Source organism: Brachycentrus maculatus, unplaced genomic scaffold, assembly GCF_059751285.1.
Source record: "Brachycentrus maculatus isolate JH-2025_06_01 unplaced genomic scaffold, ASM5975128v1 h1tg000268l, whole genome shotgun sequence".
Lineage (NCBI taxonomy): Eukaryota > Metazoa > Arthropoda > Insecta > Trichoptera > Brachycentridae > Brachycentrus > Brachycentrus maculatus.
Window position 1 is genome coordinate 71,167 of NW_028281019.1, and position 15,820 is coordinate 86,986.

Here is a 15,820-nt window from a genome sequence, read left to right on the forward strand (position 1 = left end):
CTCAATTTTGCATTCTCTCTTTAAATCATCGTTCACACATTTATCATACATCGTTTTGTCGCACATTCTAAGAGATCTCTCTTCGACTGCATTCAATTTACTTTTATCCTTGTTTTGTTGACTCCATGCTTCACTTCCGTACTTATTTTGATGACAGCTCTTTTAATGTTGTGGCAGTGTTTTTAACGATAGTAATTAGCTTTCTGCAGATATTAAGGGTGAAAGTAATTAATGCAACGTTACTACCGTCAGCATTAAGCCAAATGAAGTAACGTAATAAAGATGGGAATGGGAGGGTGGATGTGTAATATATTAACTGCATTAAATTTCCTCGCATCCGACGACCAAAAGTAAACTGTAAAACAGTCTTAAGTTCAATTTCGTAAAATTTTAATGCAGGAGAAATTCCTCCAGGATATAAGCTATAATATCCTTTTAAAGTGTTTTACATAGAAGGATATAATTACTATAAAAGTAATTCGTTGGATTGAGATTATTTCTGTACCTGTTTGTTAATAGAAATGAAAAAAACATGGCTAATTAAATGTAATACAGAATAAAAAAAACTTTACTTGTATAATCATAAATATCAACTTTAAAAATATTTTTAAATTTAGTTTTTAATTAGTTTTATAGAATAAAAAAGCGAAGGGAAGCGAAGAATCTCACATGATGGTTTGTTGTTAGTTTTTAACTGGACTAAGATTATTTCTTTGCCGATGTTGTTAATGGATCTACTGAAAAACAAACATGGCGAATTTATATTATTTATATTCAAAGCATTTACTTTGTGGTCAAACATTTTAATTGATATTAGTAATGTTAGTAATGCATGGTGGGACTAACAACTCGCTCTGCATGTTTTGCATGTGTAGTGATAGTGTATGTGAATAGTACTAAGTGGGTGTGGTGTAGTGTTGTTCGCATGATTGTTAAATTGTAGTGTATGTCCTGACGAAGAGACGGGTACGTCTCGAAACCGGTAGACAGAAGTAGTCGGTGAGTGGTTATTTACTAACATTACTAATATCAATTATGGCGAATTTAATTTAACATGCAATGTAAAAATGAATTTATTTGTATTATCTTGAAACTGAACTTTTTATACTTATTTTTCATTCCAACATTGTGAAGAAAATAACTTGTCAATTGAAAAGCTATTTAATTTTTTTTTATCATGGTCTCTTAGTACGTAAAGTAATTTGGGAAGATTCTTATCTATGTATATTTCATAGATGTCTCAGGTAATTAAAAACTTACTCAACTCAACCATACATGCTGCCGAGAACTCACATATCAAAGGTAAATATTAAAGAATGAACAACATTTTGAGTGTGTCCAAATACTTAATACTTACTTTGGTCGTCAGCCCCGTAAATGCCCAGACTTCCATATTCTTCTTCATCTTTGATGAGATGTCAAAAAATAATATTAAAGAATGAACATACATATATACGACTACCGAAATTTTAGTAGTGTGGTTATCAATCAGGAGTAAAATGATAAATTTTACATGACTACAAACTGAGCGCCTTAACGTGAGCCCTGGAAATACCAAGACATCCATATTCTTCTTCATGTTCTTCGTGTTGGGATGTCAATATCTATGTTAATTTTTATATGAAACAAATATCGCCTTGGTTAAAGTGAGCGAAAATTTTATAAAAAAATACGCGACTATTGAAATGTTTCAGAATCACATATGGAATACTTTGACTTTGAGTAAACATTGAAATGGTTAAAAATGTAACGTGAAATAAATTATCAAATGAAGAGATGATGTCAATATGAAATAATTGTATAAGAAAAATGTAGCTCCGTATGTCTAGAGTTATTTTTGTATTTTTTATATAAATTCTACTAACGGAGTAGTTTTTAATTATTTTTTTAAGTAAATTAAAATAACAAGTGCATTTATACTATGTTGAGTCAGTTCTTTCCTACAACGTTTCGTTGTAGGTACGTTAAGTCGCGCAAACCCAATACCTCTACAGTATATAAAGAGTTTCACTTAAAAACAATTAAGTTGTCTCTCGATGCAAAGGATGCCTTCCTAGAGTACATGTTATTGGTAAGAGTGAAGTCAGCAGGGAAAATGAAACGTTTATAACTTGTGACGTTTATTTTGCAATTTCCCTGAAAAAGTAAGGAAGATTGCAAAGTATAGCGACGACAGCGAACTGGAACAAAGTTGTTAAATTCACGAATAGTAACCTGGGATCGGGGAGGCTAAGCCGGCGGCTCCAGTAACGGAAAACTGGGATTTACGAGACAACGCAATGAATTCGCTGGAAGGGAGATTTAGATACAAAGAACTGGAGGTAGTGTGAAAACCCAATCGATCGATTTATAAATAAATTATCTATAAAATTAATAACTAATAAATAAGAAATTAATAACCTCATTTGTTGACCATCTAAATTTTAAAATATTTAAATATAAATTAAACTTACAAAATTTTGAGTGTGTCCAAATATTTGTTCACAAAATCTGGATAATCTCCAATTACAGAAGTTATTAAAGGTGAAGTAGAATATGGATGTCTGGGCATTTACGGGGCTGACGACCGTCATAGGCTGGTTTAAGTGATCACTTTACACGCGCGTAACATTCACCAATTCAACCCATTATTGACAACCACACTACTAAAATTCTTGGAAGTTCTACATGAACCAATTTTGAAACATTATTCTTGAATCTTCACTAGATCTCACCAATAGATGTCTCTTGTGAAGTTCTAGTGATTCAAGAATAATCTTTAAAAATTAGTTCATATATTATATATAGAACTTCCAAGAATTTGAGTAGTGTGGTTGTCAATAATGGGTAGAATTGGTGAATGTTACACGAGTGTAAAGTAATCACTTAAACCAGCCTTTGACTGTCGTCAGCCCAGTAAATGCCCAGACTTCCATATTCTTCTTCATCTTTTATGAGATGTCAAAAAAATTAATTAAACTTGTTTATACCACTATTCATACTATACTTTACATTATATATATTCTAAAAAAGTGTTACTTACCGAGTTATATATTTGTACCTTTATATATGTATAATATTTAAATTGCAGTATTGTTGTTTACGGATAGAAGTCCAAATCTTTTTACTCTAAAATGCAAGGGATGCGGATCATCCACAGCATGTATAGACAGACCACTTCTGATGAAACCGTGTGGGAAACTTCTGCATCGGAAGAAATAAAATGGAAGAGGAATATAATTTGGAAAAATCAAAATTACAGTAATGGCAAGGGTATTCCGTATTGCATATCCGAGCTCATGCAAGCCCAAGAGAAATGCCATTACTGTAACAGGCATCCATTCATTTTACTGCTTATATAACAGGCAATTGTGCTCAGTTGGTGTAAGAAATATAAAAAGTTATTGGAACATATTTACATGAATTAACGTTTTTCATATTTATCTGTTTTGATTGTCCATTGAACGCAAATGCTCCCATTGCTATACAACTTTCAAGATGAATGTAGTCTTCTTCTTTTCCTTCTTCATCTTATTGTAGGCCTTGTGGCCTGTTTTTTAAGAGGGATTTGCCTCCTGCGATGTCGATTACCAGCTATTGACCCATCTCTTTGGTGGTCTGCCCGGGAGTCGTCTACCATGGGGTTGGCCATACAGTGCTTTGTGGGGGATTCTGGATGGTCCCATTCTTCTCACATGCAGTAAAGAAGTAGTATAGTAGTTTAATATTTTTTAATTATTTATTTGAACATAAATATTTTTTATTTCATTATTTACAAAAAAACTCCAAACAGCTTATTATTAAAAATAGGTATCAATTTGTGGGAGAGTGGGTTCGAACCAAGAAACTTTGACTCAAGAGTCCGCGACACAACCACGAACCGACGAAACCACGGTACCACAACCCGACACATTTCAAATGGCAAACGTTACATAAGTGTATAAGGCGATCACTTCAGCCAGCCAAATGCTAGGACGTAAATCCTGGTATGGTTAGATTTCCATTTTTTTCACATAAAAATAATAGGTGCTTCGTCACAGATGAAATACCTGTAGTATATATTTTGATATATAACCCGTAGGGTGAAAACATGACGGTTGTGCTATACGTGGAAAATTCTGGGGATCTAAAAAAACCATAGAAAATTCAACATAAGAAAACAAACTGTCATTTGCTTGCAACGCAACAATGTTAGGTTCGTTTTCTTCTTGGTGTAGGCCTTTTGGCCTATTTTAAGACTTCGTGAATAATGAAAACAGGTGGTACAGCTTTATTGCATATTATCAAAGTTCTAATGATTATAGAAAACACTTGTTTTTTACCACTTAAGTTTTATTATAGACTACATGTTTCAGAAGTTAAACTTCCATCATTCAGGTCTGTATAATAAAAGTTTAACTTCTGAAACATGTAGTCTATAATAAAACTCAAGTGGTAAAAAACAAGTGTTTTCTTTAATCATTGTAACATGTCTTACCACAAAGTTAATGCCGAAACAATAAATAAAAAAAGATCAAAGTTCTTATGACCAAAAAAGGCTATGTTAGATTTTGAATTATGTTATTCAATATAGGTTATCATAAAGTGTGTTAATTAAATACAACATACGGTTTCCTTTAAAACGGAAAAAAACTTTAAAAAATATTTATTTCAACATTTTGAGGGTGTCCACTTGTTCACGAATCTGGATTATCACCAATTAGGAGTAAGTTTTTACATTATGTTCTCAACATCATAGATGAAGAAGAATAATACGGAAGTCTGGGTATTTACAGGGCTTACCACCATCATAAACATGAATTAAAACAGCCTATGACGGTCGTAAACCCTGTAAATGCCGAGACTTCTATATTCTTCTTTATCAATGTTGAAATATCAACAAAATAATACTTTAAACTTATTTATACGTATGAACAAAAACCATAAAGTGTGTTAATTGTGATTCGTGTGCTTTGCCGTATAACAAGGTATTCCATTTCATTTGTGTTCGCATATACAGCTGTCAATCTTTGATAATTTGTGGGGATAAAGGTAACTCACAAATACGACGTGGTTCCTGAAAATCTTTGTAGGCGCTCACAATGTGTAAGCGTATTTTTTTCATGATATTTGAAAAAGCTCTTGAACTCCTTCAGTCTCATACCAGTCACGCACATTCTGAAGCGCAGAGAGTTGCCTTCTGACAATGGCACGTATACCTTCTATTTTACCCATGAGATTTAACTGAGGAACGATAATATATAGTACAGGTGAATACCTTCACCATTCAACACTTCATGATCGAAATAGAAAGTTTAACCTCTTAAAAGTCTCGGAATAATGAAAATAGTAAAACTACGTAATCTTTTAAAAATTGAAAAAAAGCATTATACAGTTTGTGTACAATTTTACGTTAAAACAAATTTGTTTTTGCTTTTTTAGAGTTTTAATTTCTACTTATTTATTTTTTTGCAAACATGTTAATAATATTAGTATATAACCACTCACCGAGATTTTTATGTCTACTGGATTCGAGACATACCCGTCTCTACGTCAGGATAATCACTACCACAGCATGCAAAAAATACCACCCTTCACCTTGTTTACATGAGACCGGTAGACATAAAAATCTCGGTGAATGGTTTTTTACCAATATAATAATATTGAAATTTTTGTAAAAAAAATAAAAAGGAAAAATGACTAACCACAAAGTAAATCCTTGAAATATTAATAATATAGAGAATATTTTAATTTCTTTTTATCAGACACTTAGTTTAAGACCAAAACACAAAATTAAAGCCTGTTTTTCAATACGAAAATGTTGTTTTTACATGTACCTACGATAATTTGTTTATATATTGAGGATTTAAAGAAATCGTTGAATAGGCAGACTTATATAGAATCCATTATAATATTGTAAATGCACTATTACTGTAATTTATTATTGATAAGTATTTTATTTTTGGAAAAAATGTGGCTTTATTTTTTGTGTTGATTAGCAGTCACAGTCAAAAGGAATCAAGGATGTTGAGTAATTGGAAACATATTTAATAACGGACTTTTAGAAAAATCTTTTATTTGGGTATTTTTTAGTTGTAAATTATAATTAATTGCCTTTTTAATTTCAAATATTACTAATTAATCTAATTTAAGTCCTGTTGCATGTTACGCTGTTTCTCTCCAATAACAGACTAAGCTCCTGTGCTTAGAGAGGGACTTACACTCATTATTTATTGATTATTATTGATATATTATTATACCTATAATTATGTACTATACATACAAAATAAACCGACAGGTAACTTAATTACTTAGATATTTCAAAACCCAACAAAATAATTCACGTCGTGCTGAGTTGAGGATATTTTTTTAAACGATTTATGGGAATGACAATAGGTATCCAATTAGCCATACAAAAACTAGACAAATGTTTTCCCGGACTGTTTCAAGGGATTGATTGGCAGTGAATAAGAGACCTTTTTACTTCCATGAAAAAGTTTTTTTTATTTATTTATACAAGTACTTAAGGACAAACGACTGAGTCAATTGTGTACCCAGAGGATCTCATTACTTTTAAAACGTTTTCAGTTCTCGTATCCTTATTATGACTTTTCTCAAAAATGTAATAATTGTTCTTTTTTTATTTTATTTCAGAAACTAAAACGTAGACCATTGTAAATTGTGGTTTAAAAGCGCTAAATAAAGTGAAATAGAAAGAGAAAATGGATCATATAAGTATGACTTCCAAAATTTGAGTAGTGTGGTTGACAATCTTAGGTAGAAAGGAATTAGCCTATGACAGATCGTAAGCTTTGTATGTTTGTATGTGTCAAGACTTCTATGTTGAGATTTAAAAAAAAGGTGGTTTAGTATCAATATAATAAGTTTTCATAATATAATTTTAACCAGCCAATGACATGCCGTAAGCCCTGTTAATACCCGAATATTCACATTTCCGATTTGATAAAATTGTTTATCCCCTTCTTTTACTCATCCAAGCCAAATGGTGCATAGAGCACTGAAAAAATAAAAACAGTGTTTAGTTTATCATTAAATGTATGAAGACGAGGTGATCAGTATAACGCTTCAAAAACTCGATAAAATTCATTACCCTCTTCTTCTTACTCAACTTCTCAATGGTACACGAAATGAAATGAATTGATGTAATGTTAAGTTGATCGGAAAACAAGGTCTCAATTAGTCTTACGCTTCATAGTTATATTAAATTAATGTACAAATAAAAAATCATATTTATTTTGACCCCCTGGAATCGAACCCGCAACCTCCAGTATGGTAGCCAAATGTGGTAGCCAAACTACTACACTATGGAGGCGGACAATGCTTTGAAATTTTACCTCTTAATTACAAAGTAAGATAATATTGTATATCAGAGTAGAATTTGCAAGCTGCCTTAATTCTTAAAAGATTCGCCATCCTCTTTAAATAATAACGAAAATTATAAATTCGGAATATTTAATGAAGTTTGTAATCTGATGCGATCCATTAGCAGCTTGAATTTTCGTAATGAACACCATTGAAATTCAAGGAAATTAATTAAAGGACTGACGGTTCTGGTTTATAAAAGTCATACAATTACTTTTTTTATTGAATTAACGCGATGAGAAATTAAGTCGAAAAAAGCGGACAGATTTGCGACACATTTTAAAACACCAAACAGAGGTATAAATTAGACTTTTTTAGAAATTTTACTGACCTTATTTATATGAAATAATTAAAAATCTTCCCTATTCCAATTATAATGTTTAGGATGACGATTTTTTAGGCAATAAGGATTTCTTTTTGTATTATTTTTTGACATCTCAACAAAGAATATGGAAGTTTGGGCATTTATGGGGCTACTTATGTTCTAAACCAATATATAAAATTTTCACTCAGCTAATCAAACGATTGATTTCAAGGAACATTTGAAGTTACTGACCGCGCTTTGATTAACATATCAATATGTGTGAAGAACAAATTTATAATTTTATTGTTTTAAATGTTTAAATAAGTGTATATTTATTCTATGTAGTTCTATGTATATATGAACCAATTTAGAAACCTTGTTCTTGAATCACTAGAACTTCACTAGAGATATCTATTGGTGAGATGTAAAGAAGCTTTTTACTAAGCAGAAACTCTTTTTAGTATGTGAGGTCCGAATTCTGGATTATAATCACACACATGAGAAACGCCACTTGTTATTTTATTATATATCTGTGTTCATTGTTTTAATTCACTCATCTCGGAGTTGGGTACGTTTCTTTTGAAGGTAAAAAAAGAGAATCATAAAAATTGTATACGAAGTCTGCTCTTGAGCAAACTAATGGCGTTCTATTAAAATTGGATGCTACCTTTTAAGTCCGTTTTCGGGGAGCATAGCGAGAGCGCTTTCTGACAGGTGAAATTAAGATTAAATATTTATGGGACCAAGAAAAATCTCCAGGTGAATGTATCCCCGAACGCCCTAATGCGTTAAACTTCGTTCACGAGTCGGTAAGAATAGACTTCACTTCTTTATTTAAACCAGTAAAATATTAACATTTTTATTATTTATCCTCTCCAAATACTTGATAATTCACCCTACGTATGATGAAATATATAAATTCTATTGGTGAGATGTCTCTAGTGAAGTTCTAGTGATTCAAGAACAAGGTTTCTAAATTGGTTCATATATAAAGAACTTCCAAGAATTTGAGTAGTGTGGTTGTCAAAAATGGGTAGAATCGGTGAATGTTACACGTGTGTAAAGTGATCACTTAAACCAGCCGATGACGATCGTCAGCCCCGTAAATGCCCAGACTTCCATATTCTTCTTCATCTTTGATGAGATGTCAAAAAATAATATGAAAATAACTCCTGTAATTGGAGATAATCCAGATTTTGTGAACAAGTATTTGGACACACTCAAAATGTTGTTTCTTTTATTGTATTAATTTGGCCTTCGATTGCAATTCAAAAGCCAAAATATCACAGAATTGAGTACTATGTATATTTGGGTTTCATTGTCAAACTGGGAAGTGATAATAAGGAAGTCGAACTGGAAAGGCGAAGAGCTTTAGGACGGACTGCATTTGGTAAATATTCAGATGTCCTAAAATCCCCTAACATTCTCATACATCTGAAGAAGAAAACATTTGATGCATGTGTACTCCCAGTGCTCACCTATGAATTCGAAACATTTACCCTAGCAAAACGAATCATGCATAAACTCCGGGTAACACAAAGAGTAATGGAGATGCTAAACATATCACATAGGGTCAAAAAAAACGAATGTTTGGATAAGGGAAAAGACCAAGGTAACAGATGTGGCTCAAAGAATTGTGGAACAATAGTAGAAATGGGCAGGTCATGTGGCATGTATGTTTGAAGAAACATAGATCGAGGTAAAAGGTGCTTGAATGGAGGCCTAGAACAGGAGTAAAAGCGTGGGTAGACCCCAAACAAGATGGCCCGATGACTTAAAGAAAGTGCCGGGCCTGCACTAGAAGAGAGTCGCGTCCAACAGACAACTGAGGAAGTCCAAGAGGGAGGCCTTTGTTCAATACTGAACCGTTTTTTTTTACGTAATCCAATAATAAATGTAGGGTACAAAAAAAATCAATATTAAAAAAAAAAAGGAAATTTCATTTAACCTCTCCGGAAATCGAACCCGGGTAGTTAAATGCAGCAACCATTATGGCATGGAGGCAGAGTCAAATTTAGTAAAAGAATCCGAAAATTACAAAATTAAAAATGAACAAAAAAATAATCAAGCGTTAGCGTCTTTGCGGATGAAGATAGAATGAAAAACAGCGGAGATTTCACGAATTTTCTTAATCGAATGATCAAATTAACTTCGGACTTGTATAAAGTACACATTTTTAAAATAAATGTAGGTATCTAGAAAAATTGAGGGTGTAAAAGTTTTATTAATCAATTTATTTATAGACGCCTCGGAGATTATTACCGCGATTGCTCCGTACATAAAATTGTTGATAAAATTTTCCCATTCTGTAACGAATTTTCGCGACAGTATTTTAAATTCCGTTTTAATTATTTTAAATGTAAAACAAATTTTCATCCTCATATTTTCTACGTATTTCTTAAAAAATCAGCATAAAATATGTTTCTTGTTAAATGGTGTACGAAGCCGATACCATCTATTTTTATTATGTTACTTCTTCTTCTTCTTCCTTCTTATACATCCTAGGATCTGTTTGTTCGATATCCGTCTCTTATGATGTCTACCGCCAGCTATCATGCCATCGCTTTAGAGGAATTTAAGGCGGCTTTCTTCCGTCTGGGTTATCTTGAAGAGCAAATTCGGGATAGTCTATTTTCTTGCATTTTATTGACATGAGCATTTCAGAATCGTCTTCACTCTCTTCTTCATCTGACTTTATCCTACATAAAATTTGATTCCTCTTTTATGTAGTAAGTGTATTTTTATTAGACGTGCGTTTGTAACACATGTACAAAATTTTATAACTTTCGTGTAATATAAGAAAAATGCACTTAATACATAATTTAATAATAAAACTAGATTGACTACTTTATTTTTTCAAACAGAACAGTGCAAAACAGCTGTCACAAATTCATCACCCATTAGTGAAAAGAGAAATGGTCATACTTTTAATAAAACATTTAATGTCCTCATTAACAGTGTACAAATCTACATTTTATGCATAAAACATAATTTAATATCGCAGAATTTCTAGGTACTATTTGATTTGAACGAATCACCAATGAAATATTACAATATCACATTATCACAAATACCTATGTGCATTCAATAATTTTGGTTGGAAATATTGAAAGTGCTGTACAAAGCGCTTAATTTAAACACTCTAAAACAATTATTTCAGCTGGCGGTCGAAATCCACTGTATGCAATTCTAGACTTTATTTGATGAATTGAATTGTAATGATTTTTTAAGCATTTTAATTTTGAGTGCACTTATAGATTATCGTATTTAAAATAGTTTTACTATATATAAAAAAAATAGTACGAAATTATATTTCATGATTGTATTTGAATTTCTAATATATTTATTACTTCTCGAATCTTTCCCTGCTTATTATTTAAAAAACATTGATAATTTACATTTTTATTATTAAATTTATAGCACTTTGATCAGGTTTTATTTAACTAAAATTGAATGAATGTAGTTTCCAAATATTTTCGCATAAAAAGTGCTATGGTAAGATTATTTACTTACTTGAGTTATGATTATAAATTAATTTTTAATTAAATATTTTTGAGTAGTTCGTTCTCTGTTTCAAAGTATTTGGAACTAAATTATTAGGTACTTTACGTGCGAAACGTTTTTTTTGCGTGGAAATTATTTACTTTTGTAAACATTCATAGAGCTCTGAAGTGGTTTTAAAGTAATAAAACACTTAAAAGCCAAGGCCTAGACTGATAAATTAAAACTGACAAAATTTAAACCAAAACTTTATCGTAGAATATTTTTTTCAACTGTTATTTATTTAAAGGACATTATTTTGATAGACGTGAAAAAATCTGTATTTAAAAAAAAATTAGTCTTCGTATTTAATGTTTTTATTTTTATTTTTAAAACTTAACTTATAATATCACATTTAAATCTATTGTGGCAAACATTTAACATCATTATTAAACACCGTACCAATGTTGGATGCATCGAATCACATGTCACAATAGATATTTATAAATAGTACTTTTACCAGGTAAATAAATTTCGGCAGCCTCCGTAGTGTAATGGTCAGCACGCTAGGCTACCGTTCTGGAGGTGCCGGGATCGATTCCCAGGGGGGGGGTCAAATAAATATAAGTGTTTTTTTTTTCAATCTAAAATTTATTCAATATTACCCTGGACTGGTACCTGAAGCGGAGGGCTGATCACCTTTCCTTCATGTGTTACCGATCAAGATAACACTGCATTTATAGGATGCAGTGCCTTTTGAACCATTTGGGTGCGGATAACGGTTAAAAAAATACTTAAAAAATTGATAAATATTATCACACAGTGACCGTTAAAATAATTTGATATTCTATGAATTTTTTGTTTTTAATTAATGTTATAATTTTAATAAAACATAAAACACTTTCACACATTTCCCGATAATAGACCCTCCAATGTAGGCTGAAACGTTGGCTATAAGTATCGATAATACACAAAAAAACATTGTAGTATAAAACAAATAACAATAAAAACCGTCATCAAAAACGAATTACAAAGTCAGGAGCATGGTTAAACTGTTCCTACTACATTCAGCAGCAATATCGCCTTAAAAACGGATTTTTCAACAAAACGAAAAATCAGCAAAAAAAGAAAATAATTGAAAATCACATGGAGATGTAAATTATTTTCATAATAAGGTAATGTAAGTGTAAATAACATCATTTGCAGGTGTGCGTGGGTCTGTATGTGTGAGTGAAGTTTGATGGGAGGGAGGGGGGCGATGGGGTGGGGAGGGGTTGCTAGGCAACCGCAGCCGCTGCTAGCCCCGGAGAAAAGTACGGGGTTGCCATGTGAGTGACGAAATCTCGCTACATTTTCGAAATTTGACAAACGTATATTGAATATATCCGTATTGTAAAAGCAAACAGGTATATCTGTCACAAACCAAATTTTACAGGAGAGCAAAAACGAAAAATTTGACAGATATACCCCTTTGCCATTACACTACCGATATATCTAGGGGGTTCCGGAAATTGAGTAGTGTGGTTGTCAATCATAGTTAGAATTGGTGAATGTTACGCGTGTGTAAAGTGATCACTTAACCAAGCCTATGACGTAAGCACTGTCAACACCCAGACTTCCGTACTCTTCATATATGTTTAAAAAAAAAGTATACTAATAGCTTATTTCATAGATTTTTTTAGCACAAGAAATGAAGATTTTGTGTAAGATTTATCGATAATTTTTATTGTTCCGTAAGTTTACATGCCTAATAAAAATATGATTCATAAATTTAAATGAATAAATAGAAAAAAATATTGAATAAACAGTTTTGATTAAGAAGCGGTTAGCCTCAAAAACGGTAGACATTATAATTAAGTTATGATAAAATATTTATAATGATTTTAATTACAGAATTTTTAAATTCCAATAATATAAGAATAGATTTTTATACAAATTATTTTAATATACAGCTTTGTTAATGATTCGAGTACATTTCACATTATTATTAATTTTTAAAGAAGAAGTGGGTTTTGAATAAAATACCGGAAAGGAAAAATAGGTGTCATTTGTTGCTGTAGACAAATCCACAAGATTGAGATTACAGAAGAAAAAAGTGCTTTAAAAATTTCACATACTTATAATGAATTTATGGAATATTTTTTTGTTCAACCAAGGTACCTGCTTATTTTGAAAGGTATTTTAAATGTTTAAAGCATAATAGACCCAATTTAATAAGCCATAAACAACGTTAGGAATAAAATATGTTATAATTTTCATTTTCCCATTTTCATTCCTGCGAATCTCGCTTCCCCGAGCCTGGCAACACTGATAGCCTTGGTGCATAGTAGGAGGGCGCCAGGCGGCGGGTGTGCGCGGAGGCGGCGCACGAGGGGGGTACAGGGTGGCTGTACCAGCAGCCTCCGACAGTCTGCCGTGAGCAGCGTACGGGTAGCCATGCCGCCACCCTACCGGGCCAGAGCGCCGAGCGCCGCACGCAAAGTGTCCACACACCACCTCAAGTCGCACACACACAAAAGTTCCAAAAGGATCGCGAGCTTCTGAACAAGTGTCAAAAAAATTAAAGAGCACCTTAAACAAACGGGAAAATAAATAATCAATCTTAAAAGTGTTGAATTAATAACGGTTAATAACAAAAACAAAGTTGTCAATCACTGTTTTCTTTCAAAAAAGTGAACGGTTACTGTTATTTTTAAACTGTTGAATTTGTTAGTTTTTTGTTGTTGGCTTTCTGTGGTAGGTGTTGAATTTTTTGGTTGTTGGCTTTGTGTGGTAGGTGTTGAATTTTTCGGTTGTTGGCTTTGTGTGGTGGGTGTTGAATTTTTTGGTCGCGATGCAGCACCAGTTGCTCCCGTGCCGGACGGCCGGCGGGGGCGAGTGATGCGCCGCGGGGGCCGCCAGGGTGGGGGAGGGCTGTGAGGCATGTGAGGGGGGCGGGGGCATGGAGAGCCCGTGGGAGGTGGAGCTGGAGCTGCGCCAGCACATTCAGTCCTGTGCCTGCACGTGCAACCACATGGGCTATGGCAACTACATGGACTATCAGGTAAGGTAGTGAAGAAACATCCGCAACACCCAAATGAATGACACCAGAATCTCAACAGTTATAATCATCTATGAATTTCAACTATGCAAAATCTTCAACGCCTGGGAGAGTGGATTCCATGAGGTAGTTTGTAGAAGGCATACCAATGACGATACGAAAAATTAATGATTCTTAATGTCTTTACCAATATTTACCATCTTTTCCATTCATTTAAGAATAATTCAGATCAAATAGCAGTACTTTTCTAGACGAGCAACATTAGAATCTTAATATCCATAACAATTTATGAATTTCAACCGCACAAACTCTTCGACGTATGGAAAAGATTCCACTAGGTGATTTGTAGAAGACAACATGACAACACATAAAATGAATGATTCTTAATGTCTAATCGAATATTTACCTTTTTCTGAACATATTTGATTACACCAAATAAAGCAAATCGCAGTGTTTTTCATGCATAACATGTTTAATTTTTTAATTTTTTATGCGAAACCCAAATTAACCACGCCAGAATCTCAACTCATAAAATTATGAATGTCAACCCTTAAAACTCTTCAATGTCATAAAGTGTGGATCCAACAACGTGATTTTTAGACAATATACCCATGACAAAATGAAAATTTAATGACAGTTAATGTCTTTACCAATATTTACCTTCATTTGCATATATTTCATTATTATTCAGATCAAATACAGAAAATGTCAGTATTTTTTATTGCCGAATTGTTTTATTTTTTTCCCTTTGTATTTGAAAATCTCAAAATGTTTACATGCCATATTCGGCTTCAACTTTTCAAACTTGGAAATATTGGAAAAAATTGTGGAAACTAACTAATGTGGAAAAAATGTGGTGAAATTGTTCAATTGAATTAAATTAATAATAATAATTTTTAATAAACGTAATTTAATTTTGATCAAATAATTTAAGTTAAGCACTATTTTGCTATTTTTACAAAACGTTGTTTGAAATGCAATGATAAAATATTAACCAAAATACAATATTAACGTAGTGAGTATAAATTTGAAAGCCTGAATTGTAACCTCTTCGGACGATTAAATCGAATTCTGTTTTTTTCAATAATAATACAACATACTTGATAATACAACATTCAAAGAAAAAAAAAGAATTTGGTGTCCCACAAATAAAGTATTTAGATATTTCAAAGATAAAACTCATGGCCAAATAAAAACCGCATTCACGTAAAACATAAGGCAATATTCAACATATTGTGATGCTAGCTCAGCAGACTATTTCAGAAACTAGAGATACACACTGTACACGAGTGTATAGTAGACAAAAACCATAAACACATCACGCGAACGACATAACGATCAGTTTTAAATCTGTTAGACAAACGTCACATATGAGCGAGATCCTTTCAAAACTGTATTCCTGTCTTTCATATTTGCTTCGCTTGTATCAATATTGTAACTCTAAGTTAGCTGAATAATCGTTACTAATAAGCTTTTTTGAAAAGTTTTCCTGTTTTCAATATTGAAATAATTTTGAAATATAAAATATCAACTAGCAACTGTAACAATTAGTTTTAACTAAACTGTTTTACGTTATCTTATTTTGTTTTCTAAAAATGTAATTGATTATACCAAATGCCAAGAAGCTGTACGGAAAATCAGAGAAAGTGTTGTCG

At 32.3% G+C, this 15,820-nt stretch overlaps 1 protein-coding gene across 1 annotated transcript in view; it reads left to right on the forward strand.

Annotated features, from left to right (window-relative positions):
- The first annotated feature begins 14,066 nt into the window (after window positions 1–14,066).
- Window positions 14,067–15,820, forward strand: part of LOC148305616 (dipeptidase 1-like) — a 213,542-nt gene continuing 211,788 nt past the window's right edge. The window contains exon 1 of the mRNA XM_088266417.1: window positions 14,067–14,168. Within this exon, the coding sequence (XP_088122543.1) occupies window positions 14,067–14,168 (102 nt within the window). The remainder of the gene's footprint in view (window positions 14,169–15,820) is intronic.